We start from the raw sequence: 22,037 nt of genomic DNA, 5'->3' as shown, positions 1-22,037 counted from the left end.
TCAGGTTGCCAACTCCTAAGAATTCAGGTTGCCAACTCGTAAGAATTCAGGTTGCCAACTCGTAAGAACTCAGGTTGCCAACTCCTAAGAATTCAGGTTGCCAATTCATAAGAATTCAGGTTACCAACTCGTAAGAATTCAGGTTGCCAACTCCTAAGAATTCAGGTTGCCAAATCGTAAGAATTCAGGTTGCCAACTCGTAAGAATTCAGGTTGCCAACTCCTAAGAATTCAGGTTGCCAACTCCTAAGAATTCAGGTTGCCAACTCGTAAGAACTCAGGTTGCCAACTCGTAAGAATTCAGATTGCCAACTCCTAAGAATTCAGGTTGCCAACTCCTAAGAATTCAGGTTGCCAACTCCTAAGAACTCAGGTTGCCAACTCCTAAGAACTCAGGTTGCCAACTCCTAAGAACTCAGGTTGCCAACTCGTAAGAATTCAGGTTGCCAACCCCTAAGAATTCAGGTTGCCAACTTCAGAATCGCCATTATCTTAGTTTTCAAATCAGCTTAATTCACACAGTTTCTAAGAGATTTCTCTTCAGTATTTTACTTCCTAGGCTTCAGGCTTCGCAGATAGCCTAGCTAGCCTAGAATATACGCTCCTGATGCCTTGTAATTTTAGGATCTAGATACCCCATTTTTATTGCGGGTGACTGTACATCACTATGTTAAAATAGGTAGATACAAAATTACAAAATTGAATATAAAGATGTAAAACATTACAATGGATCCTTCAATCTTATACATCGTCATAAGTTCATATTGTAGCGTTTCACAAGTTCAGATATGGTCATGACAAAAGCATAATCTTAGTACTCTATTTTTCATATATCTTAGGCAATCTTATGAGCATGGGAAGAAAACATGACAAAAAAAAAGTCAGGGTCTGATAATTTAGTAGTCCCTGGCCATCCGTCGTCTGATCAGAAGAAAGCGCATCTTTTGATTGGAGCGGGGGAGCAAGGATCGGCTGAGTGAGGGGGAGACGGGAGGGGGAGGGATTCTAAGTTGAAGGATTGGTCTCCCAATTGGAACGGACGGGGAATCTCATTAAGAAAAGAGTCTCCAAATACGGTGGTTTTCACTTCTGCTTCAAGACTCGCTCCGCTGGGTTGCTCAAGGAAAAAGGGGATTCCTCGAGGAATTCTGGGTAAAGCAGTCAACAGGAACAGCCATGTTTGTTCGTGAAAGTCTTGTGAATAGGAAAACTCAGTACTTTCACTTGTTATTTTAGTTTCGTAGCAGACGAGAAGTTATCTTGAGACTTTGAAGTCCAGGGTAATCGTAATGGGGTCCGTACAATTGCATCCATATTATAAAAAGGCCAGTAAACACGAAATGTTCTCATGAACAATTGCGAACATACCTACTGATAAAGCCGTAGCGCGTCTAACAGCCAGGTAGGGCGTCTGACTGCCACTCGGGAGACCCAGGTTCGATTCCCTGTGTGGGTGACCTAAGGTCGGAATTTGTGAGGCCTTGTTCCCGCATAAAGCGGCTCTGGGCCTCACCCAACCTCAAATCAAACGGATACAGTCCGGCCAAGGAAGACGAAACTACCTCGAAAGGACGATTCCAAACGCGAGAGGGGAAGCAGGGAGACGCACTAGCCAAATACCGTGTGGCATTCGCTTGTGTTTATTACCGCTTGCTGTGTTGAGTTTGTGATTTGAGATGACTCTTACAATTCGCAAGAAACCATTTTGAAGTGAAATAAAGAAAATTGGGACGTTTTGGTCCCCTGTTGGACATTCTACAAAACGCCCTCGTTATACTAGAAAATGTCGCAAACCATTCAGTTACTACATTTATATTTGTAATTCTATGTACAATAACACTATATTCTCTATACATTTGTGCTAATTATAATACGTATTTAAAGGATATCAATTTAATTGAATGATCTAAAACAAAGCTACTGGTTTACAAACAAGTTTATCTACTAATGTGACGTTTTGAATACTGTCTTGATATGTTCTGTTTGCTGATATAGTATATGGATGGCTTTAATTTCATTCTGAACCCTCACATAATTCGTAAACACCTCTCTATGTATTTTGGCGGCGATATTACTGCACTGAAACTTCCTTGTTGTTTCCACAGCAGACGATTTTCAAGGAACCCGCTTCCTGTCCAAAGTGCCGTCACCCCTATTTAGCCACTGAACACGTCCGGTTGGCGCATGCGCACTTCCGTCCATGGTCTCGGCTAAGGCAGCCAGACTGTACCTGGGTGCAATCTTGAGGGATAAAGGGAAACGGAGCGTGGTGCTGATTACATCACCTCTAAAATGTCGAGATCGAGAACATGTGGGGCCCTACTCGCACATCCTCTAAATGTGCCTTCATGGCACTTCATGGCACGATGCTATATCCACGGGAAACTTTACCTTACCTTACTGATAAAAGTGAGTGTAACGTAAAAGGTCCTCGTGAACAATTACGACCATATTGTCAAAACCGGTGTAAAGAGAAGCGTCCTCATGAACATTTGCCTTCAAATAGTGCACTGCTTCTGAGAACCTGAACCCCTTCCCTACGCACACAGAGAACTAAATGCATCATATCGATTGATGCACCAGAATGGTCTGAGCTACAGAGTTTATGTACCTCAGACTAACCGTTTAAGTGCATCATCCAAAAAGATGCAGGAAGGTGCATCAAGACGTATCAACTGATGCATTGAAGTGCATCTCGACTGAAATAAATCCTCACTTGAATCAAATGATGCACTTTGGTGTTTCTTTCACGACATACAAAAATACACCCAAATGTATCAAATATGAATCTGATTCTTTTAAGAAGCCATAAAACACACTTTAGTGCATCAATCGATGCATTCTGGTGCATCAATCGATATGATGCACTTAGTTATCTGTGTGCGTACCCAATGCAAACCCCTTTACCACTGGTGTACGTAGAGGTGAGCTGATCGAGCTATAGCCCTTCCCGAAATTTTGAGAAAATGAAAAGCAGCAAAGAACTCTGTGAAAAACCATAGGGGTTCTAAGCGCACCCCCAATTATCACCCTTGTCTTTGAACAACTTTTAAAGGGTTAAAAGTGATAATTACGATATATTTATATATCCACATTTTCCAACCCCTTCCGAAAAAAAAATCCTGCGTACGGTAGTGCCCTTAACATTGTATTTGGCGACGTCTTTCGTAATCTTCCCTGATTCTATTTCTTCTTGTTAGACTGCTATAATTAACTGTTCTGTTCTTTTTCAGTGGTATCTTCTTTAAAAATAAAAATTAAAAAAAAAATCAGCAAATTTTGCAAGTGAAATAGAAATTTGGAAAAAAAAATGACTATGCCTCCTCGATGGCGATGAAAACGTCATCGCCTTGTAATGAAGGGGTTCCGGGATTGATACTCGCTTGATGCACATAGTTAAACACTTTAAATTGGACTCTAAAAAATATGCAACCGAGTTCCCACCAAAAGTGGTGTAGTACTCAACACCTAATAGGGTGTAAAAGGCTTCCGTACGTGGTATCATTTGAGAGCAAATGGTGATAAATAGGGAGCGGAAGTTGATGACGTAAAATATATTGGTATATGACCTATAGAATGTCCTAAAAAATGGGAAAAATGACGTAAAACATACGAAAATTGACCATTAAATTTGTTAGTTTCGGGTTAAAAATTTAAATGTAAAGGAAATTAAACAAAATGCAATCTCCTTATCTGATCTTAAATTTGAGTTTGCCCCAGACGGATACCTGGTGGTTTCACCCGACCCAATAAAGACTGTCACCAGTTCAGCATTTCTTTTGCTCATAAATTGCAATCCTGCGAGATATATATTTCACCTTGGTGAATAGACTCAAGAATATTACCAAAATGAAAGAAGTGACAAAATATGACGAAACAATACACCAAATATTGCGAAAAATGACGGAAAAATGCCAAAAATCGGGGAAAATGACCTAAGACCTGAAAATTGGTAAAAAATGCAAAAACATTCACTTTAAAATTACCTTTTTTGGGTTCTAGATGAAGTGTAATATTGTGTATATTTAATGGGCATCGTGTCCGAGATGTCAGAAAAAAGATGACATTTCATCAACTTCCGCTCCCTAGTGATAAACAACGCCGCATTTACACCAAAATGAAAGTCCTGCAGCCACCACTTTCAATTGCAGATATTTTAAAGTGTAGCTCCAGTCCCCATTAGCTTATAGGTGGGTTTCATGTGACGTCAGGATTCGCAGCGCCGCCATGTTTGTGGCAAAGCTGTTTGTCGTCTGCAAGGAAATACCCACCACGCAGCGTTCGTTACACCTGAGTCAAGTGCACGTTTGTTGTTAGTACTGTGTAAAATGTCTGTAGTATTGCATAAAAATGCAACGAAAAGGCCAACTCTAGTTCACCTGTGTTTATTCACATGGAATCAGTTTGTTTTCGTATTTATTAGTGGTTCGGATTCTGCTTGAACTATTTGCATCCAGTAAGCAACCTATGTTTCCCGCTCGGGGTGGGAGAAAGTGGTCCTTGACGACCTTGTGTACAGATTAACTGAAAATTCCAAGATTCAGCCATTATCTTCTATGTTTCCTTTTAACGTTTGTTGAAGCGCAGTAATTTGAAATGTTGAGTTGTTCAAAAACAGTAATATCACTTCTTGCTTTAACAATTTGGGATATGCAGGCCTCAATGAACGAGTGGTTAGCACAACGCACTACGACGCTAGGGGTCCCGGACTCGAATCTCGGTCTGGGCATGACTGATCTTAACGACTAGCCAAATATAGCAGAAAAGAGACGTAAAATATACCAAATAAATCAATCAATTTGAGATGCTTTGATATATCATTAACCTGTTTTAACCAAGCAGTGCTTTCTTTCTGACAGAACACAAAACCTACTACCGGCACTATTTCTCATGATTAGGATAACAATTGAGGGGTCTAGTGAGAGAGAGAGCTATGCCACTTTGACAAGAAATGGAAATAAATTGAGTTTTCTAAAGCATTGCGTTGAGTCATAATTTGTATAACAAAGGGTATTTGTTTTTTTGCTGAACATATTGTTAGGTAAATTATTCAAAAGGAAAAATATGAATTTCAATATAAATACCATTTAATATGAACATGTATGGTATATTGTTGTAGTATACCCATGTGGAAAAATCAATCTAGCACATCAAAGACTTTGAACAAGGCTTAAATACTTTTGCCTGAGTGTAAATCATGTTCACAGGGTTACATATGATCTACATAAAGAAAGCTTAATATGTCTTCTGGAGGATCTTCACTGTCCATTGTTTCTGTGGATTTTAGTTTTTGGTAAACGCCATGAAGAACTGGAGGAATATAAGGCATTATTGCCATGAGATCTTTTAACTTCAGGGCTGATATTAAATCTAGCACCGGTTACAGCAACAGAACCTCTGCCACTCCTATTGCAGACACCATCAGTAAGTGGCATAGCTCCTTCTCTCACTCAAAATGCTGATGAGAACGTATTCAAGAACTCAGAATATCTGCTGCAGAACAAGCGAGAGCTATGCCACATGGTTGTAGTTCACATGATAGATGACAGATGGTAGGAGAAGACTGAAAATGGCAAAAAATAAAATTTTCAAGATTTGTGGCATAGCTCCCTCTCTCACTAGACCCCTCAATTAGGCTAGTAACAGTTTGTGTTAATGAATGAAATATAAGTAATAAAGTAGAAGCGTGCAATTATCAAGATGAATTTAACTTTGAATGTTATCATTTTTATCGTCAAACTTATCAACGCCTTTCTACCAAAAAAACAATAACAAGGAATCGCTACTTGCAAGTATGATATAAAACACCAGTTCAATCCATTTGTACTAAAAGTCACAGAGAAATGCGATAAATGAACTTACCTGAAAAGAAATGTTCACCCCACCGCTCTGTACTGTTTGTTCTGTTCATTAATGTTGGCAGGATTTATTCTCGCCATGACGGCGTATTCTAATCAACAATCGGAAAATTCTGTGCAGTGAATTGCACCTTCTGTTGTTTCTCGGAAAATTCTAGGATAAACGTGAGTGCATGTTAGACCAAAACAACCTAATATTGAAACGTAAACAAGGTTCAAATCTCCCGCTTGCCCGCTTGAATTCCGTATGTTTACAAGAACCCCCCACAATCATGGCTGCTCGATCCCACAATGCAACAGTTTGTGACGTAGGTGAAACACACCTATATAAGCATAACAAGGACTCAAAACCTTAAGCAAAGGTATTTTGTCGACGCTCTAACGATTCGTCATTCATTATCGGTTGGTTTGTTCTGTTCAGTTTCTTGCAGGTTGTTAAAGGTTCAGAAACTATAAATAAATTCAATTCCGGTCCAGGCTAGAAAATCAGCAATTCTGAACCGTAAAGAATCTTTTTATCTGTAAAGTATTTCAATTCGGTCCAGGAACATTTTTTCCGGAAGAATTTAAATTCGGTCCAGGAACTTTTTCCCCGCATCAATTTTAATACGGTCCAGGAACCTTTTTTTTTCAATGAAACAAAACGCAACTTGGACCGAATTTAAATTGTGCGAGAAAAGAGGTTTCGGTCCTGTAGCGGAACCCAATAGAACCCATTGGAATTTATGGTTCCTTGACTTTTAACAACCCTGATTTCTTAGCAATGGCTAACGCCAGCAGGCAAAATTTTCAAATCAGGTACCTAAAGTGTTAGTGTGAATTTTTAAACCTAGATGGCAGAATATTTACTTATTTATTCATTTTTTCATAATTTTAAACTTGTAAATAGAAAAAGGAAATGTAAAGCAAAATTAAATGGACATAATTGAAATTATTGTGACAGTAATATCAATTTAACACTTATGGGAAAATCTCATTTATAAAGAACAATGGTACGAAACATCCACAGAGAAATTTAATGTAAATTTACAAATAATAGCGAAGTGAGAACTCGATGGAACATTCACCTTCATTACACTTTTACATGTCACAAGTAGAAGTATATTTTCGGTAAAATTGTTTTGTAAAATTGGCAAATACATTGATTTTCAGTAGTAAATGTGAGATGCATATTTCTAAAATGGGACAATTGCGTCACAAAATTTAAGTTAGAAATGTGGAGATATTGTACTATATTCTTAGGATGCCCACAATATCCGGATAACGAATATCCGAAGTTAAACTGATCCGATATCCGTTTCTGATGTAACTGATAATCCGAAAGTCCGGATATTATATACAAACATGGAAAAATAAATAAACGTGAAAAATACTGAACTATCAATGCAGGGATCTGTTCTGCACTCAGAGAATTAAATGCATCAAATCGATTGATGCACCAGAATACATCAATTGATGCACTAAAGTGTGTGTTTATGGCTCCTTTAAAGAATCAGATTCACATTTGATGCATTTGGGTGCATTTTTGTATGTCGTGAAAGAAACACCAAAGTGCATCATTTGATTCAAGTGAGGATTTGTTTCAGTCGAGATGCATCAAATGTGAATCTGATTCTTTGAAGAAGCCATAAAACACACTTTAGTGCATCAATCGATGCATCCTGGTGCATCAATCGATATGATGCATTTAGTTTTCTCTGTGTGGGGGGAAATGGTAAACATTTAAAGAATAGGGTGAGAATCTGAACGGAATAAAATTATATGCAAAGAAGCGGTAAAACGGATAGACGATAAATCTATCCGGATAGTGGACACGTTAGAATATTTCGGATGTTTCACATATCCTAATAATTAGGATATCTCGAATAATCCGAATATACGGATAATTAGGATATTTAGGATAATATCCGGATAATTCAATCCGAATATCTGGACAATTTGGATAACCCATATCTGGATATTTGAAACCAAATTATCCGATATCCCGATTTGGCCATCCCTACCATATTGAATCACTGCACAATCAACTAGAAGGAACATCTTTCCCCATCCCTTCCCAAGAAATCTTCCCTAATACTTCTTCAGTATTCTTGCTCAGTGTGAGTTATTGAGACCAAGAAAGAAAGCGACCAGCAGATTCCAGCAAACGTATTATCCCCCGACTCTTCGCCCACCCTCGTATATCTATCTTCCAGTTTCTTTTCAACGCTTCTTTCAGACAAGAGGCCGGCCACAGACAGATAACAAATCTTCAACATTGCGGGATGGAAATTTCTCCACATTTCACACTTCATATCACGGCATCGGAGTCTGGAATCTTTTATTCTAAATGTGAGCAGATCTCCGAACTGAAGGATATATCGGGGGGAGATTTGGTGGGGAGAAAAAATGGACCGGGAGGAGACTTAGATGCGAAGGAAGGGGGGAGAGAAGGGAAAAGAAGAGACAAAAAATAAAGAAGTGAATGGGCGGTGCTGAAGAGAATGTCCTATTCTCCGTGGATATGTCTATCAGTTATCTCTCAGTGTTGTGATAGTAGTGTATCTCGCGAAATATCCCCGACTCAAAAATTATTACGTAGATACACTTAACATTTAGAACAGAGTGCGTATACATAAGTAATAACGATTTTCATATTTCGGGAATTCCACAAAAAGTGGTCCTACTCCATGTAACAACATTAATTAATCTGAAAATTATTAGTATTGTTTTTAATTTGATTAGGGTTTCAATGCTTGTGAATGCATACGATAGTTTGCATATTTCACCAACAAAAATTGATTGATTGATTGAATTGGTGTTTTAAGTCAACTTTACGTACAGTAAGGCTAATTGGGACTGGACCTACAGTTTAAATTGGGATCCGAACCACTATGTGCCTCCAGCGGGTATCGAACCCGGGACCCCTGCACCAACAAAAAATACTAGCATCTGTAGCCTATATGCTTCCCAGACAAATGAAGTCAACATTTGCAACATTTTTAAAGCGTCACACACGTTATGCTTTTCATGCATTCAAGTTATGTGATCATTCTCAGCATAGAATCTGGACTTGCATACTAGATAGAACAAATCTTTCCATACTTACGTAAATCTTATTTTTAGTATGACGACAAATTTTTCATGTCGTTTTCGTCTTTCTATCGTCATCTCGCATTGTGTGCCTTTTCTATGAGTGGGTATTATTGTTTCTTCCCCTTGCCAAGCCCAAAGGGCAGAGGGGGTAGAGGTACATAATTCAGTTTGTGCCTCTACGGCGATACGTCATCCCGTGCATAAGCCGGCGTCATTTCTTTGGTTGGGGACTCATTGCTTCTCCCAAGGCACGCAAGGAAAATGGCACTCAAAATTGAATAAGGGGCGTCCATGGGGGGCTAACCAGATTTCAGTACCTCCCCCCTTCTACACACACTCCACAATATCTCTCTTCGGCCTTTCGTCCCTCTCCCCCTTCCACAAAATTTCCTTCCATTTCCACAAACTTTCCCCCTCTCCCCCTCTCTCTCCACGTCTGGCCTCTTAATCGAATTCTATCCCGGAATTTCTTTCCTTTTCCTTCTGGTAATTAAGTTGGATTCGAGTTAAACATCTTAACGCTGCGAGTATGATATTTGCCAGGGAGAGACGCACCAGTTTAGGTTCCTGCCAAAGACACGGTCAGTAATGGTGGTGTGTCTGTGCCGAACAGTTAACTTTCTAGATTTGTGATCGTTTTCACGCGTTTCCGAACTTGGAAAGTGTTTTCGTGCATCTTTACTTGAATCTTATCACCTAATTATTACTACTTTACAACAATAGTACGGTTTGTGGCAAGTTTTCACTGCCAATTATTACTTTGTACAATGTGTGAATAAGTTACCTGTTGTATAAAGAAGAAACAAACACAACATTCTCTTGCTGTAAGCTCAAGAAAGCTAAGGCAAGTTGAAGCTTGCACATTTCGCCAACGACTACAAAAAACTAGACTACGCAGCGGAGACCCGTAAACAACAGTGGATGGGAGACGTGACATCCGCCATTTTAGATCCACAACGGCCCGCGTTGCAAAGCGCTATAACTTTGTACCGCAGTAGGTTTTTTTGGTTGTTAATTCTCACTTCAAACTTTCTTTCTAGCGAGACCAGGCAGCAAAATTTATGCTCCGTTCACAAGCACTGCGGTTTACTTAATTCCTAGGAGAAAAAAATATTGTGAACTTGTGCAATTGGCTTGAGTAAGTGAGTGAATGCGTGTGCTGCTATTTTTATTCTTCTTTGTCCCGGAAACGAAAGAAAGCGGGGAGTGAGTGTGTGAGCTGTAAGGAAAAATAGAAGGGATTGGGGAAAAAAAGGAATGCGTTGATGCCAGATATCCTAAAACTGGCTGAAAACTTTCTACTGCAAAGCCGGAGGACCGAAGCCATATTTTATGTAAGTACGGCCACAAAAGTTTGAAAATATCTCTTTCGCTTAATTTTAAGTTATGTCTCCAGCTTTCGAGTGTAGATTTTCATTTGTTCGCAGCCATTCGAACGTTTCGAATATCTCCCCTTAATCCCCTCTCTCTTCCAACTTCCTGTAACGATCGGAATTAAAACTGTGGCGAAGTCGCATTCACTGCCGACTGTTTTTAGCAATAACTACGAAATGAAACACGGTGAATTTACGGAATAACCGTTTTCTAATCATTTCAGTATTGCTACTTGCATTAGAGCATGTATTTAAAATCTACAATATTTCCTAGTGCCAGATATTCTTCGTACCATATTTTCAGTTTCAGCCAAGATGAAATATACAGGTGGGATATTTAAAGAAAATACAATAGATGACGTAATACTGAGAAATATCATTTTTCATGAGCACAAAACTGACGATAGAAACGGACTTCTAACACCTGATTTGTTCGAATGGATGATATTCAGCGAACAACTTCCCCCACAAATCATTGCGCACAATCACGCTCCGTCGTCATATTTCACGCAAACAGATCAGATCCTGCGTTGAAAACTTACCGGGTAAGCATTGTGCGCATGATCTATGTCGAAGTGATATCAGGTATGATTATCATAATTATATGAGTAATGTGTACGCATAAAATATAGCAAATTTCTCACTGTATGTAAGCTTTCCATACGCGTTCGTTAACACGTGGGAATCTGTTTGCTCGACTTTCTTCCCAGAGTGCACTGCGTGATGACGTCAAGTTGAATATCATTAATTAATCTAAAGGTTTGTGTTTAGCTTTCTTGTACTCATTACTGATTTTTTGGCAATGATCCCTTGAGTATAATTCCTTCTTAATATAAAATATCACATTTACTCCCAGGAGTAAGGTACAAATGAAATGTAATCCTGGAATTTGTAGTTTACGGACCGGAGCCGCAAATATATTTGCACATAGAAAACTGAGGTCTATTTCATTTACTTCGCTTTTCTGCCGCTTTTGGCTAATTGCAAAATGAAGATGAGTGATGATATGATGACATTGATAAAGGGACAGTCCCAAAGAACAGCCATGCCCAGGCCGGATTCGAATCGGGACCACATACATCGGATGGCGCTGTGCTAATCACTTCGTCATTAAGGTTAGCGCCTCACAAATTGAATAATAAATACGCCCCTGGCGGAGCTATGTTTTCGCTATTAAATATGCCCAGATTTAAATACCGTGGAAAATCTACAAAAAGACAGTCGAAATTTTATTTTTTCCTTTCTTAAAAACGTGTAAATTTTATTCGAGACGGACAAAAAGAAAATTAAATGCATGAAATCTTTGATAAGAGGATTTCTCCTCGTCTACTTAGAAGGGTGCAAAATAGCCATACGTGTCGAACAGTGGCGGCCATTTGGTTCCAAAAGTGGGGGGGCCAAGGACAGTTTATTTCCCCTTGGTAGATAAGGTTTAGCATAGTGAAGTAGCAAAAGTGACCAAAGTAGAGGGCAACTCCCCCCTCACCACCCTAATTGCCGCCATTGGTGCCGAAGCACCCCAAAATTTCAACTGAATCAATCAAAGCATGAAATCTGTTTGATACATCAGAAACCCATCGAGTGATGCACCAATTTTTTTTTTTGGCATCTGCCAAGAATCAGATTTACCATTTAATACATTTTTGTGCATCGTTTGTAAAGGTAACGCCAAAGTGCATCATATGATGCATTTCTTGCTGCATCTTTCTCCATGATGCACTTAAAACATTGGATCTGAGCTGCAGACTATGCATTCTTTTGTTTCAAACGATGTAGTCATTTTACTGCGTGTATAGGCCTATTTAAAGAATTGACTGAAGATGCAGCCATGTTGGATCCACTGATTCTCCAGGTGGGGGACTGTTTCTCTGTTCCTTGGTCTCTTCTTCTTCCAACTGCCGATCTGAAGGCATTCCTCCCTCCCAGAGAACCCTACCCTTGAAAATGGCTGCTATTGATCGAAGCCAAGAAGACATGGGATTTGCACGACAACGCTGTTTCGCGCGTTTATTTCCTTCTTTGTAACTGCCATTCTTGTTTCTCTCCCTTAACCTCTTTCTTTTCTGTACCTCTATTCTAGTATGTTCTCATGTAAGCGGAGATACTGTAGTTAGTTACAAAATACAGCTTCTGTCGCGCTACATGTTAGACATTCTAAGCTGTTGCAGGGCCGGACGAATTTGGGCCTGATGCTTGAAATCTTCGATGAACAATAAACACAACGATGTAGTTATGTCACAGCGCAAATAATAATAGTAACTGTATGATAAGTAATGCTGTGTCTAGGCGTCCGAAATTGGGGCTCCAAATTTCATTTTAAGATTTATTTTCAGGTTAATATAGCAAAAGAAAACTGTTCAGCTTTCGGAAAATTCTTGTCTCTTTTCATCTGGGCCTATTTCAGGAATGGGCCTAATGCTGCAGCATCAATAGCACCCACCTTAATCCGGTACTGGCTGTCACCTCGGTTGAAAATGTCTGTAGCGTGCAGCGGAAAGATCTTTACAGCAACTTTTTTTTTGTTTACTGTCGTTTTAAAACTTAGATCAAGTGTTTGTAATTGTGCTTGACACAGAGGCGTAGTTACAGGGGTATCAGCGGGGAGGGTACCGAGGCAAAAATGCTGCCGAAAGAGCAAAAAGAAAAAAAATGTTGCGGCGTCACGTGAAAGCACTGTATTAAAATAATATTATCATCAGTTTGCAAAGAAAAACATCTAATTTTTTTATTGATATCGTCGCTCGGAATGCAACTATTTATATAAGAGTCACTTAGAATTTATATTTCAGCTTTGCCGTCACTTGGATTTATTGATTGACTTGGTTTATTTTACTTCACTTTTCCACCACTTTCGCCTAATCGCGAGGATGGGAATTTGTGATGATATGATGAAACTGACACAATGAACACCCACTCATGCCCAGGTCTGGATTCGAACCCGGAACCCTTGGCGTCATAGCGCGATGTGCTAACCACTCCGCCACAGAGGCCGACTCGTACATTGCATATCATATAATCATGAAGAAGCACCTGCAATATGTTTTCAGCAAAAAAAAACATAAATGTATTTATTGGTAAAAAAACAACACATTGCAATCATATCTTCATAATGATAGCCTTTCATACAGTGCATACAAGGGTCCAACTGATGACTAAAAAGTACACACAGGGAGTTTTCAAAATCAGAAACGGGCTGGGTTTACTCGATGTCGTTATGGTAATCGTAACCTCATATTCAAGGAGTCACGAGTTCGATACGGTGGAGGCACATAGTGCTTATGATTCCACTTTAAACATGTCCAGTCACGATAAGCTCAAACTCGAAAACTGTTAAATTTCGCAAAAAACCATGTTTGACAATTTGATGGAGTGATTATGATAGTAAATATTACCGCTGAATGATTTTGGAGTTTATTTTTAAGCCTACTTTATCTCAGCCTCTACAACAATGCTGTATTTAGTAGTCCCACAAACCCCTTCTTTATAGGCGTGTTTCACGTACGTCGCAAACTGTTGCATTGTGGCTTCGAGCAGCTATGATTGAAGCCAGTTCTTGTAAGCATACGGAATACAATCGGGCGGTTGGGAGGTAACTAACATAGACATTTGCGATTTAAAACAAACGTACAGTTGGTGTATATCTATAACAAACGCTACGTGGGTGGATATTTCCTTGTAAACGGCAAATAAAAGTGGCTGCAAACATGGCGGCTGTGACGTCATACGAAACCCACCTATACAACATATTTGTCCAAGATGCAGTTCGATCTACATTATTCGACATTTTCTCTAGGTAATGAAAGTGCAAACATTTGTGATTAATGTTACAATACTTTAAAACGAGTGTATCAAATTGTTCTGTATTACACAGCACTACTAAATTCACTGACTGTGCAGGTTCAGGGATATGGCTAATTGATTGAGTTTACAATTACGATACATAAAATACATGAACTATATCTAAAAAAATACGTAATTAGATAGATACCCGCTTATTATATCTGTCTCTTAGTAATCAATTAAATTTTTAAACATCATACACAAGAAAATGGTGTCTTGATGTCTTCTACGCGATATGAAAGTTTGGTTGTATCTTGACATCTTGTACAAAGCGACTTCAATCGCATTAATTCCACCTGTAATTAAGGGAATTTTAACTCAAGAAATAACCCATTTACTAACTCACTTAACAGGAAAAGGCTGCGATCAAAGCCTCCGTTATACTTGAGTAACTGCAAGATTTTTTTCTCTTATACCCCGGTTGATGGCTCACGTTCGCTACGGTACATACAAGGCATTTGAACAGGACACTTAAGTAAATACGCGTATGTTAGCTCATGGCAAGCCGCACACACACTCGCACGTGAGTACATACACACGCACACACGCACACACGCACACATGCACGTAGCAAGAGAGAGTGTGAGGCACTCCCAATTTAGCAAACCATCAACATATCAGTCGCATGCATTGGTCATTGATTCAATATACTTTTTTGTTTGTTTGTTTTGATTTTCTTTGGTTTATTTTACTTCTCTTTTCTGTAATTTTGGAATAATCGCGAAAATGAGAATGAGTGATGATATGATGAAACTGAAGAAGAGACACGATTACAGAACACCCATGATCAGGTCGGGATTCGAAACAGGAACCCCTGACGTCGTAGCGCGCTGCGATACCCACTATGCCACGGAGGTCTGCTGATCTCAGAAAAGGTCAAGATTGATATGACAGGCTGTAAGCAAGTTATATTTTGTGATGTTACTATTATTGCCATTTGAATAAGGGAGGGTAGGTAAGGTAAAGTTCCCGTGCACATTGCACCGTGTCATGAAGGCACATATAGGGGTGTGTGGAGGCAAGACCCACGCATTCTCGATCCCGGGTCTCCAGCGTGGCAGTCAGGCGCCCTACCGATTAGACCATGGCGGATCCCGCCTTCCGTGTACTATAGGGTGTGTGAAAAGTAACTCTGCTTTCAAACCTTTATTTCTTCTAAAATATTCAAAATAGCAACGCAAATATTTCACGCTTGTATGGTTACTATTAGTTCTTAAGTTACAACGCTTGTGTGCGCTTTAAAATTTTCCGCAAGTTTTCTTAAACATAGAAGTACATTTTCCACGGCCTTCCTTAAAAACTCGGCAGGAACATCGGGTATGGCTTGACGGATCTCGCTTTATGAACGTAGAGTGAGTATTGAGTGTCTATTTTCTTTTGTTTATGGCATGCTTTTGTTCCTGTTGTGCAAATATGTCTATAAAGTGTCCAAGAAGTCCCCGTGCCTCTACTTGCATGTATCATGTTGCGATTGTGTTGAAAATTGGCCGGTATTCTTTAATCTTGAACTTTGCATTCGCCTTCTACTCACAGTACAATTAGTAGTGAACTAACTCAACCTGTTGATTACAAGCCCTAGAATGTTCATGACTTTAAGTATTTAATATTATCAGAAATTGTTGTAAAGGTAACTTGTTGTTGTTGATTTCGTTCTCTTGCAGGTATATTACAATGTAAATACATATGTTATATCATGTATACCAAGTGGTTATAAAGTTCCCTTAATCAGATCCCTCTGGCGCCCGTTTGAAGCAACGGATTACGGTGCACCGTAGTATAGAGGCTAAGGAGACCATGGGGAAGCGAATGCTGATGAAAAAAAAACATAGTTTAAATTTTCACCATCAAGTGGAAATGTGGCGCTGAAATAACAACCAGAAGTCGTACATGCAAAACTTTATTTTTAGTTTACGCCAGTACAGCAGTGTTAAATACCTGCGCCGTCAAAGTGAATGACTCTTTGGAAGCGTAAGACAGCTTAATCAACGATTGAGCAGCAAGATAGTTCTGAGAAAAAAGCATAGCATAGTACTATGTTTGGCCATTGGAGCACAAACATAGTGGCGCCTCTATGGGTAAGAAATTGAAACTTATGATATACTTACTTCTAGCACTGAAAGGTTGATACTTCGCTGTTCTAAGTTATACACGTAACTCAATTTTCATGAAAAGTGGAGTTACGGCACGTGTGCTCTGAACTCCTTATATTTCAACGCCACATTTCCACCTGGTGGTGATAATTTGAACTATTTTTTTTGGATCGCTTACCCATGGTCATCATAGTCTCTACCAATGGGCCGTGACGTCTCAGCAGACGACGAGCTGGAACTGAGTCTAAACAAATAAGAAAGTGTTCGTTTCCCTATCCAACTCCATTGAGTTTCCCATTGCAAAGGGTAACTTTAAGAATCGTGACAGCAGTTACGAAACAAAAATATGATGTGCATCGTACATCAATGTAAAGATTAGATTTTGGAGAATACGCTATATAATATATACCTTACAGATGAGAATGTAAAGAATATATGGAGTAGGAAATGGAGTAAAGTGAATGCTCGAAACGGAATCAGAATTCGACCCGGAATCGCAGCCAATGGGCATCGTCGGTTCAATCGCCTGAGGCTGCTGGTTTCCCATCATCAATAGCGGCAGCGTGGCCGACTTGAGATGGGGTGAGCTTCGGGCCGGCTTCGACTGTGCTCGGAACTGGAATGTCCAACTTTTGTATAAAAATGCATGATTTTCTTCTCCGATTATTCTTTACCTTATTCTCTGTAAGGTATGTGTGATATATAGTCGTATTCTCCGAAATCTCATCTTTACATTGATGTACAATACGCATCAAAATGTTGTTTCATAACTGCTGTCACAATAATTAAAGCTACCCCTTCCGATGGAAAATCCCATTGATTTGGATAAGAAGAAAACACGTTTGCTCGTTGCTTAGACTCAAATCCTGGTTTGTCGTCTGCTGTGACGTCACCACTAATATGATCCATTTTCACTTCAATCCGATGCTTCGAACGGGCGCCAGAGGGCTCTGTTTTAATTGTAAGCACCTAGTATCTATGGGTATTACAAGGGTTGGATAAAAACTAATGGCAACACTGCTGTCCCGTGAAAGGGGTTAGTCACAGCGCCACAAGCGTTTCGTGGCTGATAAAGGAATGTCAGACGAGGAAGTATAGTGAGTGGGAGCGATTGTATATTATTCAGTCAAAAACAGCAGTGCTCTGAAGCAGAGGACGAGAGTGCAAGCGCCCTAACAATATGTTTAGGCAAGAAGAACAACGTCTCTCAGGCAGACGGTCAACGCAGCCTACTTCTGCACCTTCTTGCAACACCACCTTCGTCTCGCATTAAGAAGGAAGCGACGGCACGGTGTCCCATCATCCTGCTTGACAATGCAAGGTGTCACACTGCGAACAATGTGACGGCGCTCCTGCATAACTGGTAGTGGGAGGTACTGGAACATCCGCCGTATTCACCGGTATGAGACCGTGTGATTACGACCGTTGTGTCAAAATGAAGGAACCACTGGGCGGGAAGCACTACGACACGCGCGAAGCCATCATACGTGCTATAGGGCGGTCATTGCGGGACATCGACAGAGATGGACGCGCTGACGGTGTACGACGCCTTCCATACGTGTGACAGAAGGTCGTAGAGATGAGGGGCGATTACTTTGAAGGAATGTAACACGTGCTCCTCTGCCAATACAGTCAAGTACCAATTATACCAGTGTTGCCATTACTTTTTATCCAACCCTTGTATATACAGTCACGGACACCTCTGGATTGTAACGATTCTGTTGACTCTTAATGGGATTGTTAAAACAAGAAGTGTTCGTGAGTGTCCTATGTAATATAATCTATTGGTAGGGGGACATCTCGGACAATCTGTAGAAGTAATGAATATTGTTTCTTGTATCTTCAACCGCCAATTGTAACCTGATGACAGTTTCCTCCTTTGCAGCCGGTCTCCCGTACAAGGTGTACCCGGGACACGAAGGAGTACTCACAGAGAAGAGGAAGCAGCGGCGCATCAGGACCACCTTCACGTCTGCCCAGCTGAAGGAGTTAGAGAGGGCCTTCCAGGAGACGCACTACCCTGACATCTACACGCGGGAAGAAATCGCCATGAAGATCGACTTAACGGAAGCGAGGGTTCAGGTAAGTGCCTCATCTTTTTGTCTTTCAACCTTTGTGGACATGTTGATCACCGCTATAATGGATGATACTGGTTGCAGGTTAAGGTTGCAATCAGATCTGAACAGTGACGTCATCTTTTGCTTCTCTTGGAACCTTTGTTGACATGTTGATCACCGCTACAATGGATGATACTGGTTGCAAGTTAAGGTTGCAATCAGATCTGAACAGTGACGTCATCTTTTGCTTCTCTTGGAACCCTTTTTGACATGTTGATCACCGCTACAATGATAAATAATGATTGCAGGTTAAGGTTTGCAATCAGAACTGAATAGTGACGTCATCATCTTCTGCTTCTCTTAGAACCTTTTTTGACATGTTGATCGCCACTACAATGGTCGATAGAGGTCAAGCTAAGAGGATTTTCACATGTACCGATATTTTGTCCGAGTCGTTACGGACATTTTCTTTGGAATCGCTTGGTAACCTTGTTGGAATTTTTCACAGCCTTGATGAATCTGAATATCGATGACAGAGACAAACTGAATATGTTTTATCATGCTAGACACGGTTTGATGTAAAAAAAAAAGTAGACACCCACACAGATTTTGGATACCCGCCGATAAAATCAGAGTTATCGCTGATGCCTTTGTAAGGGCGCAAGACGTTATAGGCCTGATAGCGGAGATGGCTACTGCCTGGATTAGGTTTCATCTTTTGAGTTTGTTTCATCTTCTACGTAAATACAACGGCAATAGATCCATTGATTGATTCATTTGCTTTAGTTTACTTCGCTTTTTATGCCACCTTTTGCTAATTTGCGAAGATGGGGATGACACATTCAAACATCCATGCTTAAGCCGGGATTCGAACCCGGGACCCCTCCCTGGCGTCGTAGCGCGACGTGCTAACCACTCCGCCACAGGGACCGGCTGAATTAGATACAAAAGGCGTTACTGAATGCATTCAATAATCGCAGCAAGATCTCTGGAAGGTTTATAAAAGTCGACTGCTTAAGAGCGCTCAGCCACCGAGCCGGTATTAACAGATTAATGTAGCACGCCATTGGCGTATCCAGGGTAGGGGGAAGGGATGCATGACAATACCTTCTTCCATGAGAGAAACAAACACTTTCCCAGGATGGGGCACGGAATATGTAGGTTACTTCCAAATTATGGAAATGCTTTATTTGCAATTATTTGAAAATGGAATAACATTTATTTTACTTTCCAACGCAAAAAACCACAAGGAACAGAATTCATTAAATTTCTCACCACCCGTTTTCCAAGGGCCCGACCGTGCCCGACCGCTGGACATGTTAATGTATCACCACATACACTATACTGCGATTGACTCAACACATAAATAACGATAACGCAAATAAAGGATCACGGACTAAGCGGCCTGCAGGATTTTTCTCAGGAGGAACAGGAGTGCTTAAAGTGGGAGAAGCGTGGAGTAATGCTCCCCCAGCCCCCCGTTAAGAGAATTCTAATAAATCATCCTCAGTACTAGGATAATTTGCATAGGCACATAATTTGCTGTCTATTACGGCACCCCTTTGTCCATGTTTTCAAGCTACAATTTCAAAATTTGAAGTTATATGAAGTTTGTTTTTGCAGATATCTCGGCGGGGGGGGGGGGGGGAAGAGTTTGGTCAAGGGTTTTATACCCGGTAGAGGCTTAAACTCAGAAGTCCAGTCCTGAGTAGCCTTTAGCCTTCTGTGATTGAAATGGACTTAAAACCTAAAAACAAAAATTAAACAATTACAACTTCTTATCCACCACGAATTACCACTTGAGTTAATGTCTTCAAGGTTCAACGTCCAAGAATTTCCCTACCAACATCCTTTGCCTTACAACACCCTGCGTACAATCCAAAACCAAAAAAAAAGCTAGTCTCATTTGGGATTAAAAAACATCAAGATTTAGATGCTCCAACAGCGGAAGAACAGAAACACACAACCAATGCCCGAATTTACTATCCGAAAGTCCTCCCCGTGTTTTCTTCCCCTCAACCCCCTCCCCCCTTTCTTTGGCCTTTGAGACTCCGGATGCGCCGAGGGGATGAATATTTTACGAAGCCGAACCAGGAGCTCCAGAATGAGGGGAAGGGGGGGGGGAGGAGGGAGAGTGTCTGCCGGAAAGTAACAGGGTAAACGGTAAGATAAATGTTGGAAAGCCCAAAAAAAAAGAAGCAGATCAATTAGCTGCGTAAAAAAGTCCGGATAAAAAAAGGGGAAAATGAAAAGAATAGTCTTTCTCAGCCAGGTAAAAACGAAAGCCCTGAATTTGCTTTTCTGCAGAATCATTGGTTCGCTGGCTACATGATTGTTCATTGGAGGGAATCCATGACAAAAGAAGTTCAATCTGGAAAGTGGGATGAATGGAACGCTGCAAAAAAGTAACTGGGAAGAATTTTGTTGGCTTAACTTTATTCGGCCTATTTTCAGTGCGTCTGTATACGTCTTGTGCACTTTTTTTTAGCCCATGTTTATATCCTTCTTCTTGTCTTACACTTTTACAAGTACTGGAATAGTGGAATGAGTTTTTATACGATTTGAGTGAATTAACTGTGCTTTCACAACCTCCACAATACATTGACAGAATAACAATAAATAATTATATTCATATTAGCCTATGTTTTTCTACTCACTGCACATTACAACATACAGTGAAGGCATATTCAGATGTGGACAGAGGCGGCCTAAGATAAGATTTTCACCCGGGCAAGGTGGTTTTTCCTCACCCCCCCCCCTTATGGACAGTAGTGCGCGCGGAGCCGTCATTTTGTTATATATCTGTTTCATTTGTGCCAGATTGATGGAATCATTGTTAATTTTGCCACCAGAGGTCAATAGAATCGGTTACGGAATGACGTAATAAGGAAGCCTCGGTGCAGCCCTTCAGGCAGCGCATTTTGGATTCTGATCCAGAGAGAGGAAGTTGTTTGCCTCAAGGTAGACACTTTGTGAAGGTGTCAGAGGTACCACGATATGGAGGAGAAGGATAAGTACTTTCCGTAATGTTTTAAGTTCCGAACTTGCACTCACTCACTCAATTATATTTTGTTCATAATCTTTCTCTTTTGCACTACGTGAAGAAGTGACTTGACAGTCAATAGACAGATTTAGTCATTGTTATTAATTAGTTAAACGAATATCCATCAAACTGGCCTAAGTGAGAAGACATGGTTTTCTTTCACTTAGTTTATCGTCGAACAAACTTTATATATTTGTGTAGTCTAATTGTGCTTGCACATTATATAAATAAACTCGCATAATCTGGAACAGTGTTATATCTGTACATTCGAATAGCATAGCTGCCCCATAGCAAATAAGTAGACCTTTAAGGCGGAAACCTTCCACTGCGCGCTTACTTCAAGGTTCGTATGAATTAAACAAGCCAGTTTAACGTGAATACCCCACACACTTCCTATCCTGCCACCCTGATTTTCTACCCTACCCCCATATTTTCCACCTTCCTCCAATAATAATAATAATAATAAAACATAATTGCATCATATATTTACGGCTTTAATGACTAAACATAAAAGCCCTTTTCTTAAAAAAAAAATGCTTGTTAAAGAACACGTTCAATGTAGGTATGTGTTTATTTAATACCTACATAATGACATCAAAATAACAGTAATCATGATATTGAAATATCGTTAATTTATTATTTTATGCAGCAGTAACTTCAATCAATTATTGTCTACAACTTCTTTTAAAACAAATATCCACA

General features: G+C 40.1%; 1 protein-coding gene across 1 annotated transcript in view; it reads left to right on the top strand.

The window, feature by feature from the left end:
• Positions 1-22,037, top strand: part of PHDP (Putative homeodomain protein) — a 152,459-nt gene that overhangs the window by 20,651 nt on the left and 109,771 nt on the right. The window contains exon 2 of the mRNA XM_083130615.1: positions 18,121-18,317. Coding sequence (XP_082986741.1) covers positions 18,121-18,317 — 197 coding nt within the window. The remainder of the gene's footprint in view (positions 1-18,120; positions 18,318-22,037) is intronic.

The sequence above is a fragment of the Lepisma saccharinum genome, chromosome 10, assembly GCF_977018435.1.
Source record: "Lepisma saccharinum chromosome 10, izLepSacc3.1, whole genome shotgun sequence".
Taxonomy (NCBI): Eukaryota; Metazoa; Arthropoda; class Insecta; order Zygentoma; family Lepismatidae; genus Lepisma; species Lepisma saccharinum.
This window is presented reverse-complemented; position numbering and strand designations above follow the sequence as displayed.